This window comes from Phytophthora parasitica (assembly GCF_000247585.1).
Source record: "Phytophthora parasitica INRA-310 unplaced genomic scaffold supercont2.2, whole genome shotgun sequence".
Taxonomy (NCBI): domain Eukaryota; phylum Oomycota; class Peronosporomycetes; order Peronosporales; family Peronosporaceae; genus Phytophthora; species Phytophthora nicotianae.
This window is the reverse complement of record NW_008648988.1, coordinates 1325300-1340708: the sequence shown is the minus strand read 5'-3', so window position 1 is coordinate 1340708 and position 15409 is coordinate 1325300. Positions and strand designations below refer to the sequence as shown.

At 54.6% G+C, this 15409-nt stretch overlaps 7 protein-coding genes across 8 annotated transcripts; 1 reads left to right on the top strand and 6 right to left on the bottom strand.

The window, feature by feature from the left end:
- The first annotated feature begins 137 nt into the window (after positions 1 to 137).
- Positions 138 to 1271, top strand: PPTG_02468 (ribosome recycling factor). Its single transcript, XM_008893555.1, has 3 exons — positions 138 to 639; positions 701 to 792; positions 853 to 1271. Exons 1-3 carry the CDS (start codon positions 193 to 195, stop codon positions 1091 to 1093), a joined length of 780 nt encoding a protein of 259 aa, XP_008891803.1. The 5' UTR covers positions 138 to 192; the 3' UTR covers positions 1094 to 1271.
- Positions 1074 to 4793, bottom strand: PPTG_02467. 2 transcript variants are annotated; one of them, XM_008893553.1, is made up of 3 exons: positions 1836 to 4793; positions 1459 to 1775; positions 1074 to 1394 (listed from the first exon to the last, which is right to left on the bottom strand). In XM_008893553.1, exons 1-3 carry the CDS (start codon positions 4743 to 4745, stop codon positions 1211 to 1213), a joined length of 3411 nt encoding a protein of 1136 aa, XP_008891801.1. In that variant the 5' UTR covers positions 4746 to 4793; the 3' UTR covers positions 1074 to 1210. The 2 variants fall into 2 exon arrangements, with proteins under 2 accessions (XP_008891801.1, XP_008891802.1); XM_008893554.1 differs by having other exon boundaries at positions 1459 to 4793.
- An 854-nt stretch (positions 4794 to 5647) lies between these two features.
- PPTG_02466 (hypothetical protein) lies at positions 5648 to 7370 on the bottom strand. Its single transcript, XM_008893552.1, has one exon. The coding sequence runs from the start codon at positions 7313 to 7315 to the stop codon at positions 5894 to 5896; it is 1422 nt and encodes a 473-aa protein (XP_008891800.1). The 5' UTR covers positions 7316 to 7370; the 3' UTR covers positions 5648 to 5893.
- A 329-nt stretch (positions 7371 to 7699) lies between these two features.
- Positions 7700 to 8137, bottom strand: PPTG_02465 (hypothetical protein; the record flags this gene model as incomplete). The annotated part of the gene is made up of 1 exon (XM_008893551.1): positions 7700 to 8137. The coding sequence occupies one exon, from the start codon at positions 8135 to 8137 to the stop codon at positions 7700 to 7702; it is 438 nt and encodes a 145-aa protein (XP_008891799.1).
- Positions 8138 to 8161: 24 nt separating this feature from the next.
- On the bottom strand, positions 8162 to 8635 carry PPTG_02464 (hypothetical protein; the record flags this gene model as incomplete). The annotated part of the gene is made up of 1 exon (XM_008893550.1): positions 8162 to 8635. The coding sequence occupies one exon, from the start codon at positions 8633 to 8635 to the stop codon at positions 8162 to 8164; it is 474 nt and encodes a 157-aa protein (XP_008891798.1).
- Positions 8636 to 8686: 51 nt separating this feature from the next.
- PPTG_02463 (hypothetical protein) lies at positions 8687 to 11216 on the bottom strand. Its single transcript, XM_008893549.1, has one exon. It carries the CDS (start codon positions 10253 to 10255, stop codon positions 8825 to 8827), a length of 1431 nt encoding a protein of 476 aa, XP_008891797.1. The 5' UTR covers positions 10256 to 11216; the 3' UTR covers positions 8687 to 8824.
- Positions 11217 to 11229: 13 nt separating this feature from the next.
- On the bottom strand, positions 11230 to 15409 carry PPTG_02462 (holo-[acyl-carrier-protein] synthase). The gene has a single exon (XM_008893548.1). The coding sequence runs from the start codon at positions 15398 to 15400 to the stop codon at positions 11318 to 11320; it is 4083 nt and encodes a 1360-aa protein (XP_008891796.1). The 5' UTR covers positions 15401 to 15409; the 3' UTR covers positions 11230 to 11317.

The following is a 15409-nucleotide window of genomic DNA, read 5'->3' as shown; positions in this document are numbered from 1 at the left end:
GTGAACCTTCTAAAATGTATACAAAAGCAATGCATTTATTTGTACAAATAAATGGGTAGATAGAGGTGTTTATTGTCGCTCTTCAATCATTGTCGACTTGATATTTCAGGTTATTGGTGTTGACAGTCTTTGTGTGTCCTACATTTTCGACTGTTGCTTTACTACTTTTGGTATCTTCACGAGAGGCTGACGATGGCTCTCCGCATGATCAGTCGCCGCGCTGCGCGCTTCGCTGCCGTTGCAACTCGTCCGCTTGCCCCTTCCGCAGCTGCTGCGCGGGCATCTCCGTGCTTGGGCGCATCGGCACTTCGGATGCAGACTCGCTCGTTTGCCAAGGCCAAGAAAGCCAAGGGCGGCAAGAGCAAACCTGCTCCCGTTCTAGACGATGATGACGATGACCTGGGCGACGAAGAGGACGGAGGAGCTGCAAAGGCGCTGGAGAAGGCCAAGAAGAACATGAACGGCGCTGTGGTCAACTTCACACGTACATTGAGCCAGATGCGGCCGGGACGTGCGGACGCCGGCATCTTTGACGAGCTGCACGTACAGGCGTACGGCCAGCATGTACCGCTCGCGCAGGTGGCACAGGTGGCTGTTGCCGGCACACACGCGCTGAGTGTGACGGTCTACGACCCGTCGGTAGGTTTTGCTGCAGTTGAAGAGGAGAGAGGAGGTCCTGAATCGTTATTGCGGTGTACAGCTCATGCAGGACGTCAAAAAGGCAATTGAAGGCACGAACCCAGTCTACTCTGTGCGCGAGGACGTGAGCTCGCTCGAGATTTCCTTCCCCAAGTACGTAGCTGGCGATATTTAAAAATGTATTATGGGTGCTGAGTAGTGACTCGTGTGCAGAATGTCGAAGGAGACTCGTGCTGAGCTGCTGAAGGCCACAAAGAAGCAGGCGGAACAGGCTCGGCAACACGTGCGTCGTGTGCGACAAGATGCCATGAACCACGCCAAGAAACTCAAAGACACTGTGTCGGAAGATGACGTTGAGGTTCAGAAGGACCGCATCCAGAAGATCACAGACAGCTCCATTGCTGAGATCGACAAGCTTTTGGCTGCCAAGGAGAAAGACCTCAACACTGTCTGAGAGCAAAGACGGAGGTAGAGTACTCACTCGCCTGACATAGAATACAGACGACAACGGTGCGTTTGGTTTGCCCGATACAAGGGTACAATGTAGTCTTGATGTAGTTGCATTCTACCTCTACAAGATGCTCCATTGGTTGCGCACTCGAACGGCCATGTGACGCACAAGGCGTTTGCGGTCGTCAAGCACCAGCAACAGTTTCCGCAGCACGATATCCTTGTACGGATGCACCAGTTCATACGGGATGGTTGCGAGCTTAGCAAGACATTCCAGAGCGGCATGTCGGTCCTTAGCAGCAGGTCTGTACATCATATACATAGTCAGCTCACACGTTCAAATGCCGCTCGATGCAAGAGGCCACGTACCCGAACTGTGCTTGCTTGAGTAGTCCCGGGAAGACGTCCTTGAGGAAGGGCTTGGCGCTCTCCACTGACTCCAAAAGCAGCGGTTTAAAGGTCTGGATGGCTGCACTACCTAGCTCACGGTCATCCGTCTTGAGAGCCTGAACCATGAGCGGGAAGATCTGAGCTAAATGTGGCAGGTAGATGGCCTTGGGCGAATGCGCGATCACTTGAGCGAACGCTACCAGAGCTGCCACACTGGTTTCCTCGCCAATATGAGCTCGAATGTACTCGAGCAGCACGGGGAACACCAGGTCAAACAAGCGCTGACGGTAAAGGAACTGGAAAACATAACAAAGTCAACCTTTTGAGCGATTATGACAACGCATCGCATTCCTTACCGTGATGAAAGCTCCACACTTGCGGTTCAGCACGTCCGGGTACTCCGACACCAGAAGCTTGAAGGTTTTTCCAACTTCCATGCGCAGTGCAGCAGCTTGTTGGTCGTCATCTTGCTCCATGTTAACATCACCATCAGGCGTAAGGAAGCTGCAGAGGAAGCGCAGACACACCGGTGCATGCACCTTGTGTCCACGAATGATCAAGCCCTTCGCAATCCAGGCGTAGATCTGTAACGCAGCCACACGCACCGTAAAAGACTCGTACGGGTTACTGATCACTACGGCAAGTTTCTGGGAGAGCAGCAAGTCGATGAGAGCGTCAAACTCAGCGCCATCCGACATCTTGTTCATAATTGAAGCCAGCGACTTGGCCGCAGAAAGAGCAGCTTCGGTGTACACGAGCTGGAGCTGTCGAGGTGAGGATTCGGGCACCGCAGTAGCGCCCGACTGCGCAAGCTCCAGCAATCTGTTGATGACCAGCGATGACTCCGGGATCGTCACGTCACGGGCGGCTGAGTTAATGACTGCAGCGAAAAGCGGTACGAGCTGTAGACTAGCCGGCTCTGAGGGATTGGTGCGCAAGAATGCTGGCACCACAGCGTCAACCAGCTGCTGTTGCGTAGCCGAAGACACGTTTTGCATCACTGCGCGGAAGATTCTAACACAGGCCGAAAGCTTTACGTCGTCCACAAGGCCAGGCTTGTCGCTGGATGCCGCCGTCGCGCGAGCTGCCGACGTCTCGACTGCCGTAAGCAGACGGAAGATGATCGAAGCAGAAGAAGACGCCTTAACGCAGAACTCCATGCTGCTACGGTCTCCTGCGTTGATCTCGACGATCTTAGCCACAGCGTCCAGGATGCAATCAACGTGACGCTGACGAGTAGCGTCTCCTTCTGCCTCGCAGAATCCGATTGCACTCTGTTTGCCGTCATCCTTCTCCACACACAGGTCGATGAGCAGGAAAATGGTAGCCTGGAAGATAGACGCCTCGCGACAGAGCTCTGTGATTGCCAACAGAGCTTCCTCGAAGAATGAGTCGAAGTTGCGGTTCGATGCAGCTAGAACAGTTGCTACTCCCGTGCCTTCTTCGTCATCGTCATCTTCCTGGTCGCTTCCTTCGTTAACTGCAGCCATGAGTCGAGCCAGCGAAATCTCCACCACAAACGCTGCGTATCCACCAGTAACCGGGTGCTCGCCACTGTTAGTCGAGGTCACCGACGCGGTAGACACAGTGGAAATCTCCTTCAGGCTCTGCAGACAAGCAGTACGCACTTCAGCCGCGGGGTCGAGAAGCAGCATGCGGGTAAACAGGTTTATAAGCGCCTTAACTTGGGCTGGTGCCACAATGGGAGACGGTGGGAAGGTGAGAAGGTGGCAAAGTGCCTCCACCGCCACACAGCGTGCGGTCGGACTGCTGCCAGGGTTCGTCTGGTTGTCTTGATCGCTGCTAAGAAAGTTCACAAGCGCGTCAATCAGTGCGGCTGCATGAGGACGCATAGGCTGCGCTTGGCCAGACTGATCGATCTCTCGGTCTATCGTGTCCACAAGCAGCAAAATACGCGCCAGCGCAGCTTCACACTTCGAAGACACGCTGTCGCTTCCTGAGCTTTCGTTGGTGAGCTGCTCCACCAACAGCGGCACAGCGATCTTCAAGACATGCGCAAAACTCAAAGATGACTCGCGACCCAGAGCAGTCAGCACCTGTCCAGCTGACACGCTCACCATCGAGTCGGCAGCATTTTCACGGAGCTCACCTGCAGCACGCGCAGTCATGTCCACGACGAACTTACTCCATGCATAGGCAGCACCCGGCGTGTCCTGCGCCTTAGCGCGAGCAACAACACCAGAGAACCGCGAGATGGCCTGACGAGCTTCAGCAATAACCTCCTGCTTCTCGCCGTCCAGAACCTCGTCATACAGCGCTGTGGCCACTGCGTGCATTTGTAGTAACAACGCGTTCACCGAGTAGCGTTCACCGCAAAAGACCAGCGTCTGTATAGCATCCAGCTTCGCCTCCACTACGGTAGATGCGAGTTTCTTGAGCAAGAACGGCAGTACCAGCGGCGCCAATAAGTCCGAAGCAGCAAAGGCATGACGCAGTGATAAGATGAGTCCCTCTGACGTGATTCCGTATGGATCATTAGGCGGCGGCGTGAAGATGATCGGGAAGTAGCAGGAAACAACGTCAAAATACTGTTGCAGCAGCGCGTCACTGCGCGAGAACACGGGCTCCAGTTTGGACAACAGAGTACGCGCCACCTGCATGCAAAGCAGCAGGTTACGCGGGTCTTTTTCGCCCTCCATGGCACTCAGGAACGTCTGTGCGAACTGTCGGCCAAGGTCTTCGCTCTGCTCCGCGTCATCTACACTGGCATCCTGTGCATCTTTGCTGGCAGGGACCGAGTCCAGCAGCAGCTCTACGACTGTCGGCTGCATCAGAGCGAGCTGCATGAGGTCGAAGCACATTTTGCGCATGGCCTGGCCCAGCTGCGGAATGTGCAGCGTTTTACCAAGCTTCAGGATGAGTGCCACAGTGGTGCGTGGCGATTGGACCTGTGCCGCGTGATGCGTCTCGAGCGCAAGAAGAGCGCGGAGACAAGCGGAGGCGCTAGGGAAGTCGGCTAGGCGGTCGGCGAAGAAAGTCATGAGCAATTGCACGGCGCTAGGCGTGAGCTGCAGCTCTGGGAGCCGCGTGAGCACCTCAGCCAGCAACAACGTGGCACGCGACCGAACCTTGTCGTCCCCGCTGGTGAGGTAGGCGCCTAAGGCCTGAATGAGCGCCTCCATGCTTACTTGGCGGTGCACCTGCATCACGACGGTGTTGAGTCCAGTTTTCTGCGCGGCATCGTCGTTCTCCGGGTCCACGAACGCGTCGATGGCGGGCGCCAGCGGCGCGTCCAGGCTGAACATGGCTGTGGATGAAGGCGATTGCTTGAGCTAATCAAACCACTACTGCTCAGACGCGATGTGATTGGCACTTTCATTACCAAAGTAATTTACCCAGATTAAGTACGATTTTAGAGAAAAATATGCAAACTATTTTGTGAGAAATGCCCATTTGTTTAAAGTTTAAACAAATGGCATTTATCACAAAATATTTACATATTTTTCCTTAAACGTGTAGTAGCTTCTTATAGATGGATACATTTTTCCAAAACAACCCAAAACATTTTGCCACAAATTGATGCATTTTTGTGGTTTTTGAAAATTGTATCCATCCAGCTATGGTGATGGGTTAAATCTTTTTAACCCACAAAATGTATCCATCTATAAAGATTCCAACTGGGTCGCCTGGATCCAAGGTCCACCGATTTTGGCTAAGCGAACACATAATGTGGCTACACGAAGGCTGGAGTATTCTTCTTGGAAAGCTATTATTTGCCCGCAAGGGTGACGCTGGTGCGTAAGTATTTATTAACGCATCTCCTGCGTCTGCTTCGCAGCCGCTGCATCTGCACACATTTGATGAGCAGTCACCATGGCTTTTTCTTCATACAAAAACAATTTAGAAACCTAAAAAGCAATCGTAATGAAGCCAAGCCTTTAGCACATGTTGGTAATAGGTGTAAGAGGAAAGCTTTCAAAGTTCGCGTTAGCCAGCTCCCACGAATGCAATGAACTCAATATTACTATAATAAACAAACCCTCCACATTTTTTTCGACGCCTGTCCAATGTTCGAAACTCTCCAAAAAAATGATTCTCTCAACTGGCCTGTGCAATGCGCGGCTCAAAGCGGAGCTCATTGCTGGACTTGCCTTCACAATACCGGGCAGTCCAGCGTCGAGGGTACCCCACGCGGTTTGCTTTGGCTACGCGCGCTCTCCTGGACCTTAGTAACATCAAATCAATATTTAGGATATGCTAGGAAACTTTAAGACCCTAAGATGTCCTAAAGTCCCTGTCCTCCCAGACCAAAGCATCGCCTCTAGTTCTAAATTGCTGCAATTTTTCGGCTGAAATACCGTGTAGAGCATTCGACTTGAGAATCCACTCAAGTCGAATTTGTACTGTGGATGACTGCACTCTTCTTCTCGTCGAAGCTGTCGATCCAGTGAGTTTAGTCGTAGACTCTCATGATGGAGCGCACTCGAGCTCGGCAAAATGGGCAGGCATGTGAGGTATGCATCACAGTCCTCAAACAAGCGTGACAACCTGCTCGATGTCCACAAGGAGCGCAAACTGCATTGCGTCGCTGCGAGCAACACATCCCGCACAAATCTGGTTCCTCCTCGTTTTGCTGCGTTTGCATTGAAGGTGAAATTTGTTGCTCTTCGTTTGTCTCCATACTGCTTTCTTGCTCATTGCTTCCTTCTCCTTCATTCGGAGGAGGCTGCTGTGCTGGTTGAACCACCTCTACTGTTTTCTGCGGCTCTGACGACGCGAATCGCACTCGAGGTTGGTTATTGCCGTCTGGATTCCTTGGTTCCTGCAGACCTTGTAGCATATCTTCAAGAGGCTCTTCGTCCTGTGGCATAGCTTGTGGCAACTCAAGCGTACGACGCAGTCGTTCAGCAAACGGCTCATTGTCCTCTCCACGTCGTTCTTGCTGCCGCAATGTTGACGATCGCACATTCTCGACGAGCTCATGCGGCCAGTAGTAGAGCTCACCGTGAGGTGCATCAAACGGTGGCATGTCATAAAGAGGGGTCCCAGTCTCGCGGTCATAGAAGTTGTTGCTCTGCAAAACTTGTTGCCAACGCTCGAGGTTGTGGAGATTGTCGGCTGCGAATACGAGGTCCCGGGTCTGAACGTCCTCTTGACTCATGGTCTTCCGGCAAATAGGCGAGCGCGTGAGCTTCTGTCGCTTCACGCGCTGGCACATGACCGGTTTATCAAAGATGAAGGCGTATTCGCGTTTCAACCAGCAAAAACTATCGCTGGAAGTGAAAGGTGACGCTCGAGCAGACTCATCAACGAGCAGCACGGCATCGGGACGAACGTCTTCAGGACTGTGGAAAACGCATAACTCTTTGGATGTGCGTTGTTTATTGCAGGCCAACACTACACCCCAGCGTTTCTTCCAGCGGAACTTGCCACGTAGGAACAACCAGCCACTATGCACTTTCATGTGCTCCATGAGAGTCGCAACAACGGCCCCCCGACGATATTGCCGTGCCAGGTCAAGCGGTGATAACCCCTTGCGGTTAAGTGCAAAAGCGTCTGCACCTGCTTCCAGCAGTGCGTCGACAGTCAGTGAGTCGCGGTTGGTCATTGCTGCGTAGTGCAGAGCTGTGTTCTTGAGTTTGGTGCCATCTTCAGCATTGGCATCGGCTCCGGCTGCAATAAGCTGCCGTACGACTCCTTCTCCGCGTCTGTTCTCGGCTGCCACCATGAGGGGCGTGGTGCCTTTATTGTGATGTTTCCAATTGATGAGGTTGGGCGCCAAGGCATCCTGCGTGTTCACAAGCATTTTCTGCAGCTTGGCGTCGTCGCCGTCTCGGGCAGCCTTCCACACGGCAACACACTCGGCTCGGGTCATTCTCGTCTATCTAGTTCGTACACTCCACCGTAGTTGGTGATACGCTGCCAATTCGGAAGTGATCCTCCGGAACATACATGAACACTCACTTCAAGATATGTAGATGTGCAATTTGCAAGATGGCTGACATATTTCCAGTTAGTCGAATGTATTGTGTATGTCGTTTCTACCTGTACCATGTCGCACAAGTGTTGGGTGTCGGCATTGCAACACTACCCGACAGGAATTGTGGTTAGCATGTCAGCTCCAATTGTTTGCTCGACATGTAAGTTGCCAGGAATATTGCGAGCTTGCTTCTGGGTGGTGCAAATCGCTTGCGAATACACTGCAACTTTAAAGTATTGAACGAAATTAGTGATAGTGCTGCAGACGTGCCATTCCTCATTATTCCTGCGAGCTACGCCGTCCAAACAATAGGGAAGACGAAGACCGCAGCTCACTACACTTCATCATGTCCCGTTGACTTGATTGATGAAGCTGTCGCTTGATTCTTGATGCGCGTCGGTCTCCCGTGGTAATTGCGCAACTAGTTCGAAGAGCTTTCGACCACGAACGTCGATCGTTGGGTGACTTACATTCGTCGGTGGCGAAAGCGAATTCATGGCTGCATTTCGCTTCTTTGTTTACCGTGATATCACCCCCACTGGAATGCAGTCCGAGGTGCTGCACTTTGACTCCGTCTACGTGAAACTCAAAGGGGCTCCAGGACGGGATCACCAGCGTTGAGTTGGAATTGAATAACAGTATTATTCCAGGGCGAACTTGATCGAGTTGATCGAAGACACAAAGCTCCACTGACGAATACTCCGAGTCGCAAGCCATTGCAACACACCAGCACCGTTTCCATCACGGTATCGTGACTTTAGTGGATATGTTCAACCATCCACTCTGAAGCTGAACGCGCCTCATTAACACCCGTGCAGCTTCTCGTCGACTGCTCATCCAGGCAAGATCCAAAGCTGTGAATCCGTCGGAATTCCGAGCGAAAATGTTGGCACCAGCATCTAGCAGAATATCAATTGCCGTCGCCTTGTTGTTGCAAGCCGCATAATGCAGGGCCGTGTTCCTGTGTTTCGTGTTGTCCACGGTGTTGACATCCGCGGCGTAGGATATCAAGACTCGAACGCATCCCGCGACGTTGGTGGTGTTCTTGGCCCTTGTGGCGGCCATGAGCGGCGTGAGTCCTCTCACGGGATGCTTGCGATTTACGACCACATTAGGCTGCAATTCAGAGCGCAGCACTTCCTCAAGTTTGTCCAGGCGAGCTTTCTTAGCAGCTCGCCAAACACTCCAGCTCTCTCCCCACAGTGAACCCAGCATGACCGCAAGTTTTATCGTGGCCGGCGTTTTGGCAAGTGGAAGCTCCCAGTTCAAGTAGCAGATGAACCCATTGTTGCGATGGTGCAAGTATGCACCGAAAATCAGAAGACACTTCGAAGCGAACTTATCGAACGCCGTTCTGAATATTCAAATGAAAACTTACACTAAACGAAAAATATGTATCGGTGCTCAATCCTGGATCCTAACGACGCCATCCACATGAGCGCGGCATACTGGACACGACGAGTTTTCCTGCGTTACGGCTCGCATGCAGTCGTAGCAGCCTGCAACGTGGCCGCACGGGATACAGACTGAGTCTCGATGGTTCTCCGCACAGACGATACATCGGTCTCGTATCAATTGCTGTGGCGCATTTGGGTCTCCAGTGATAGTGACCACCGTCGCTAATGGAAATATTTCTGATGTGGATGTGGATCGAGACCCAGGTACATCGCCCCAGATATAGCCGTCGTCGTCTTCGACGAACGTTGGTGCTGTTGCCCGAGTCATGGGTTGAGCTGGTTCAGGGGTTGCCAATGACCCCAACTTGTCTGCTTGGATGGATGTTTCAGAGCTGCTGGAATCTTCTACTGGTGCAGTGTCAGCTGTAGCAGCACGAGAGCTGACACTCCCTCTGTGAGGTGAACCCACGTAAGTGGAGCTGACGGTTGTGTTCGTGCAATCACCTCCACGCTGTCGACTCCCCAGTGCACGTATCCAGGCATCTCGACCTGTTTCAGTGTCACAAGCGAAGACATACTCGCGAGGTTGCATGCTTGCCTTGTGGACGTGCGTTCGGCCCGAGGATTTGTACCGACTGTAGTGTCGAGCGAAAAGTTTCTGGTAAATGACACGCGTGTCCAGTTTGAAGCTGTTCGCCTTCCCGTCCTCAAACGGCGAGCAGTGCGTGGAATCAGCCGGACTGTCTTGCCAGATTATAGCTTCTGGGTGCGCTTTGTCCGGTCCGTGGAAGATGCAGAGCTCAGTTGCTGTGCGTTTCGAGTTGCACGCCAGCAGTACACACCAACGGCGCTTCCAGAACCCCAGCATCGACTTGGAGCGCAGATACAGCCACCCACTGTGTATTTGTAGGCGAGAGGTGAGAACTGCGGCCGCCTTCTTTCGTCCACGGAGTCTTGCCACATCCAGTGCAGTGTGACCCTTTCCGTTTAGAGCAAACAGATCAGCCCCTGCCTCTAGCAGCAGCTCCAACTGGGCGATACGGTTCTTATATGCCGCATAATGAAGAGCAGTGTTCTGGTGTTTGCCTTTATCGGTGGCGTCCAGATCGGCGCCTAAGTCAATTAAGGCGCGAACAGTCTCCGTTCCATACTTCTTGGAAGCGGCGACCATCAATGGAGTCGTGCCCTTAACTGGATGCGGCTGATCCAGCAGAGCTTGGATGTCTCCATCGGACTCCTTACTCACAAACTGCTGGAGCTTCTTGGCGTTGCAGCTCTTGGCAGCACGCCACAGCGCGATCTCGTCCTTGTCCCTAGTCATGTCGATGTGCTTCACAGGAGACAAATTGAAGAATGATGGATAGCTGATGGGGCAACTGGAACAAAATCCACTACAATGGCTACAAATCCATGAACCTAGAAACCTACATTCAATCATGAGATTCTAAAGGCCGCGCTATCCGCAATCTCCTGACGACACACGGGGCACGAGGCTTGGTGGCGGAGTCGATCTACACACGTGGAACAGTAGCTGTGTCCGCACGGGATCAACACGCGGTTTACCGAGTTTACAAGACAGACAACACAAACGAGGGCCTTCTCAGCGTCTCTCTTCTCTCTCAGCGCCTGCTCGACCTGTTTCATTGCCCCTTGTCGATCTTCCTCCGCCAGCGTCGTGCGATGCTGTAGTCTGAAAATCTCGGCCAACAGCTCCTCGTAGCTCGAGCTCAACGCTACATTCATTCGCGCCAGCAGTTCATTCACTTCCGCAATCACTCCGATCGTGGAGCCTTCTTCCTTGTCCGCCCACACGCTGACATTCTTACCGCTCTTGCAAACTGCCTGGAAGAAGTAGATCTGCGACATTGCATACCACCTAATGCAGGTTTTGGACACTTGCACTTTGACTTCTCCGCCAATGGGCTCCTCGTCGCGCACTTTGCCATAGCGCAACACGCCGTCACTGTCCTGCACAGCCACCATCTCCCCAGTGACACAGGGACGCAGCGGCATTTGTTGGACACTGACGCGATCCGTGTCCGACAGCGGGTCGCCCAGGAGGTCGATCAGTCGCTGGTCGATGAGAAGCGGTACTTCAGCACCCCTGCCTGCTTCAGATAGGGGCGCGTGAAGATGCTGCTGACGGAATCCTGCGACGTGCGCGCGTGCTGACGAGCCGACGTCCAGCGGATCTGATGCGTCGTGGAAGCTGAAGTAGCTAGAGAGCGAGTAGCTGCGCATGCACGAGGTGGGTGAACCTCCTCGATCGTCTCCGGGCAGCGGAGACGCGTTCACCATGTTCTTCTTGTTGCTTCTCTTCACGGCTTCTTCAACTGAAACTAGCCAATCACAAGTGCTCGTTTGTCAACTTCAGCAATTCAGAGTTGAAAAGCTGCAACAGTTTGCAAAAGATTGGAAATGTATTCACTGAAGTTCATTCATTTATTTATACGCAAATGTACAGCATGAAAATGCAAAACTATAGAGACGTCACGAGCACTTACTCCTGCTGGAAGTTAGCCACAGCTTGTGATACAGCGAAGTCGCCCGAGTGGCTGATGGACACGCTCAGCTTCGACAGGCCCAAGCGGTTGAAAACCTGCAGCGGGTAGCCCGACAGCAGCACGGACGGCGCGCCCGATGCCGTCATGAAGATTTCGATCTCACGCAGCGGAGCACCAGCACCCTTCCACAGGTTGGGCTCAGTCGGGGCCGAGCTGGAGATGGCCTTGATCACAGCCTCCTTGGCAGCCCAGCGACCGGCGAAGCTCGCTGCCGGGTGAGGCGCGCTGTAGCAGTACGCCATCTCCTGGTCCGTGAAGTTGCGGCGGATGAAGTCCTCGCGGCCGTTCAGGTTCTCGAACGTGGCCACCGGCTCCACATCCACGCCCATGCCCATGTTCTTGGACGCCAGGCCCAGGTTCGTCGCCGCTTGGTTGATGGCAGTCAACAGTGTCGAGGACGAGTCAGCCTGGTGCGCGTCCGAAGTCTTCTTGTTCGACGATGACGCCGCTTCCGCAGCAGCCTTCGCCTTCTTCGCGCGCTTCTCAGCACGCAGACGGCGGTTCTCCTCCGCGGTCAGAGAGTCCGCGCCGCCAAAACGCCACGTCTTGGACGTCGCGTCGTACTCGGCACGAGCCGTAGGGTCCAAGTACACGTTGCTCTCCTGCGCCGACGAGTACGGCGCTTCGTTCTTCACCTGGATGTGCGGATGCTTGCCGGTAATCACGCCCTGCGTGTGCGTGTTCATCTTGATCAAACGCTGTTCGCGGCGAGCCGAGTAGTGCTGGAACTCGTCAACAGGCAGAGTAGATAGGAGGTAGTCCGGGTGCACCAGCAGCACTTCGCCACCGGCCTGGCCGAAGCCGAAACTCTTCATCATCACGGCCTTGACCCCCACGGTCTGGAAGCTGCGGTTCGGGTACACCAAGTGGTCGTACTTGCGCAGAGTCTCGCACGTGTTGTCCAGCTGACGGTTGCCTGGGATCAAGCCCGAGTTAAGCACCTGCAGCAGACCGTTGAGCATCCAAGCAGCAGCGGCACCCTTCGGGTGGCCCGTCAGATTCTTCTGGCAGATCACCGGCAGCGGGTTGCCCGGGGAACGACCCAGGTGAGCCATCTGCTTGTGCGTCACCTCGCTCTCGTTCTTGTCGTTGGCCTTGGTGCCCGTGCCGTGGAAACTAGCAGCACCCAAGTCGTCGATGTCCAGATTCCACACGCTCAGCGCGCCGCGAAGAGGGGCAATGTCCGTTCGACCGTAGAAGAAGCTGTCGCCCCACATGGACTGCGCAGACTGCACCTTACGCACCTTCATCTCATCCAAGAACGCAACACGAGAGTCATCTCCGTCGATCAAAGCCTTCTCGCGAGCATACCACTTCTCGATACTCTCAAGCTCATCGTCGAATTGACGACGGCGGAATTCTACGTCCAGCAGCGGCGATGGCTTCGAGTTGTCCGATGAAGCCTCGCGGGCCGTCGTCAGAATACCCTGGCCAGGAGCCGGTACAGATCGGCCGTTCTTGTCCGTCGCCGTGTTCGTAAGCGCGACGATACCGTAGATCGGCAGACCCATTTCCAGAGCCAGCTGAGCGTCCATCAACAACTGCATACCCGCACCGTGGCTCTCCATGAAGCCGCCACGTGTGGTCGAGCACGGACGGCACATTTCCTTCGGCTCACGACCCATGCCGGTTTCCTTGACCGAGTCACTAGTAGCCTTCATCTGAGCGAACTCGTAGGCACCCTCCTCACCGAAGTCGTCGTAGCCACCAACAATGCAAATGCGAGCCTTGCCACTCTTGATCGTCTCGGCACCAATGTCCACCGACTCAGCAGCCGTGGCGCAGGCGCCAACAGGAGTCTTGATCGGACCAGACGAACTCAGCAGCAACATGTTCACCCAAGCAGGAGGCGTGTTGATGAAGCACTCCTGCAGCGCGTCACTCGGGGCAGGCTTGCCCAGCATGCGGTTCTTGTAGATCTGCGTGAACGCACGCATACCACCCATACCACCACCGGACGTGTTGCCAACCTCGGACACGTGCACGTACTGGTAGAACTCGTACGGGTCCGTCACACCGGCTGCGACGAACGCATCCATCGTGGACGCAAGGACATACAGCGTGATCGGGTCCACCGATTCAGCCAGGTCTTTCGACAGACCCAGACGCTCAGCACTCCATCCCGTCGGGATCTGACCAGCCACGAAGCGGTCGAAGTTAAGAGCACGGGGAATGTTCAGGACAGAACCCTTGCGCAGTCGGATCATCCAAGCCCCGGACGCGTTCTGGAATATGTCCACGTTCTCCTTGCCCAGCTCCTTGCGGAACTGCAGAGCCTCCTCGCGGTCGGCCACCTCGATCGGCGACATCTTCTTGTCAATGGCAACCTGGTGCAGCACCATCTTGTTCTTCGGATCGTAGCCGTCGAACAGCTCAGGCTCCACGATACGGATACCCGAGTGTTTCAGGATGTCCTCCTCGTAGCGAGGCTTCACCTGGTGGTCCGGCACGATCTCCTTTGTCTTGGCATCCACCCAGTTGCCCTTGTCGAAAACGATGCGGCCCGTCAGCCACGCCAGCTCGATGCAACCTTCCAGCGAAAACTCGCCGTACGACTCCATCTCCCAACGCGTGCGTGAGTTACCCCACGGACTCACTTCACCGAAACCCGTGACGACCACAACCTGGCGCAGGTCCAGCATGCCACGCAACAGTGCCTGCTTCTTCGAGGCAGACAGACCAGCCACACCTGACAGTTTGGGGAACGAGTTGCAGTAGTAGCTGGACATGTTTGCACGAGGAGCGAACGTCTTCGAGCTGGGAGCAGCCACCTGCTTCTTCGCAGGCAGAGCCAGCATCTTCTTGTCGCTCTCCAGCGCAGCGTGAATAGAAGCCTGCAGCTTCGACTTCTTCATGATATCAGCACGAATAGAGTCCACTTGGTCCTTCAGGTCGCTCACCTGTGCCATGCCACCAGTGAGGTCCGCGAAGATCGGCGACTCAGCGGCACGGTCAACGATGCTCGGGTGCATCAGAGCACTCAGGTTGAAGCCCATTTCCGTCGTGCTGAACGTGCGCATTCCCATCTTCTCGACACCAGCAGCAACCACATTGTTGCCGGACATGAGACCCGTGCCACGCGTCCAGCCGATAATGGCACCGACGATGGAAAGCTGGTCGTCCCAGCCCTCCGAGTACCACTTGTTCATGAGGCTCTCCACACCCAACTTCGACTCGGCGTACAGACCGTCTCCACCAAAGTTGCCATGGTTCGGCGACATCGGCAGGATCACGAGCGCGGGACGAGTGGTGATGTCACGAGCCTTCTTCGCCGTCACAACCTCACCCAGTAAACGCACCGTGTTCGTCAGCATGATGCGGTGCGCCAGCTCCGACCGCGAGTCGATGTCCGTGATCATGCGTCCAACCTCTGACAGAGCCGCAAACGGAATCACGAAGTCCAGGTCCAGCTTGTGCACGTTGTAAATGTGCGCCACCAGGCTCTGAACGTCCACCTTCGAGGCTTGGTTGAACGGAAGCACAATGAGACGGCTGCCACGGCTACCGTGCTGCTCGTAGATCTCACGAAACAAGGCGGTTGTCTTCATACTGAAGCTGCTCGTGGTCACGAACACCGTCGCACCACCCTCCAGAAGCGCCTTCACGATCTCAGCACCAATTGAGTTCTTACCGCAACCCGTCAGCAGCGCCACCTTGCCAGTGAACGAGATACCCGTCGAGGCCATCTCGCGCATGCACGACAGCAGCACACAGGTGGACTCCACATCGTACAGACGGATGGTCGGGTCCACGTCAGACGGCTTGCGCACGTGCACGTGTGGCAGCACGATCTTCTTGAGGTTCTCGTTCAAACCGAAACGCAGCGAGGACGAACGAGCCACAAGCGACTTCTCCGACTCGCGCTTGGCACGCTTACGCAGAGAGTCACGCAGCGCGTTGAGCTTGGCACCCTTGGCAGGGGCAACCTTCTTAGTCTTGCTCGCCTCCTTGTCGCCCACCGCAGCTTCCTCCTCATCGAACTCGTCATCATCATCGCTGTCAGGCTCATCACTGCTCATGCTGCCGTT

Excerpts from the sequence above, each read along its gene's own strand:
- PPTG_02462 (XM_008893548.1), bottom strand. The coding sequence starts at position 15,400 with ATGAGCAGTGATGAGCCTGACAGCGATGATGATGACGAGTTCGATGAG.
- PPTG_02463 (XM_008893549.1), bottom strand. The coding sequence starts at position 10,255 with ATGATTGAATGTAGGTTTCTAGGTTCATGGATTTGTAGCCATTGTAGT.
- PPTG_02468 (XM_008893555.1), top strand. The coding sequence starts at position 193 with ATGGCTCTCCGCATGATCAGTCGCCGCGCTGCGCGCTTCGCTGCCGTT. Across the intron at positions 640-700 it reads TGACGGTCTACGACCCGTCG|CTCATGCAGGACGTCAAAAA; the intron begins GTAGGTTTTGCT and ends TGCGGTGTACAG. Across the intron at positions 793-852 it reads CTCGAGATTTCCTTCCCCAA|AATGTCGAAGGAGACTCGTG; the intron begins GTACGTAGCTGG and ends ACTCGTGTGCAG.
- PPTG_02466 (XM_008893552.1), bottom strand. The coding sequence starts at position 7,315 with ATGACCCGAGCCGAGTGTGTTGCCGTGTGGAAGGCTGCCCGAGACGGC.
- PPTG_02467 (XM_008893553.1), bottom strand. The coding sequence starts at position 4,745 with ATGTTCAGCCTGGACGCGCCGCTGGCGCCCGCCATCGACGCGTTCGTG. Across the intron at positions 1,776-1,835 it reads AGTGTGGAGCTTTCATCACG|TTCCTTTACCGTCAGCGCTT; the intron begins GTAAGGAATGCG and ends TATGTTTTCCAG. Across the intron at positions 1,395-1,458 it reads CTCAAGCAAGCACAGTTCGG|ACCTGCTGCTAAGGACCGAC; the intron begins GTACGTGGCCTC and ends TATGATGTACAG.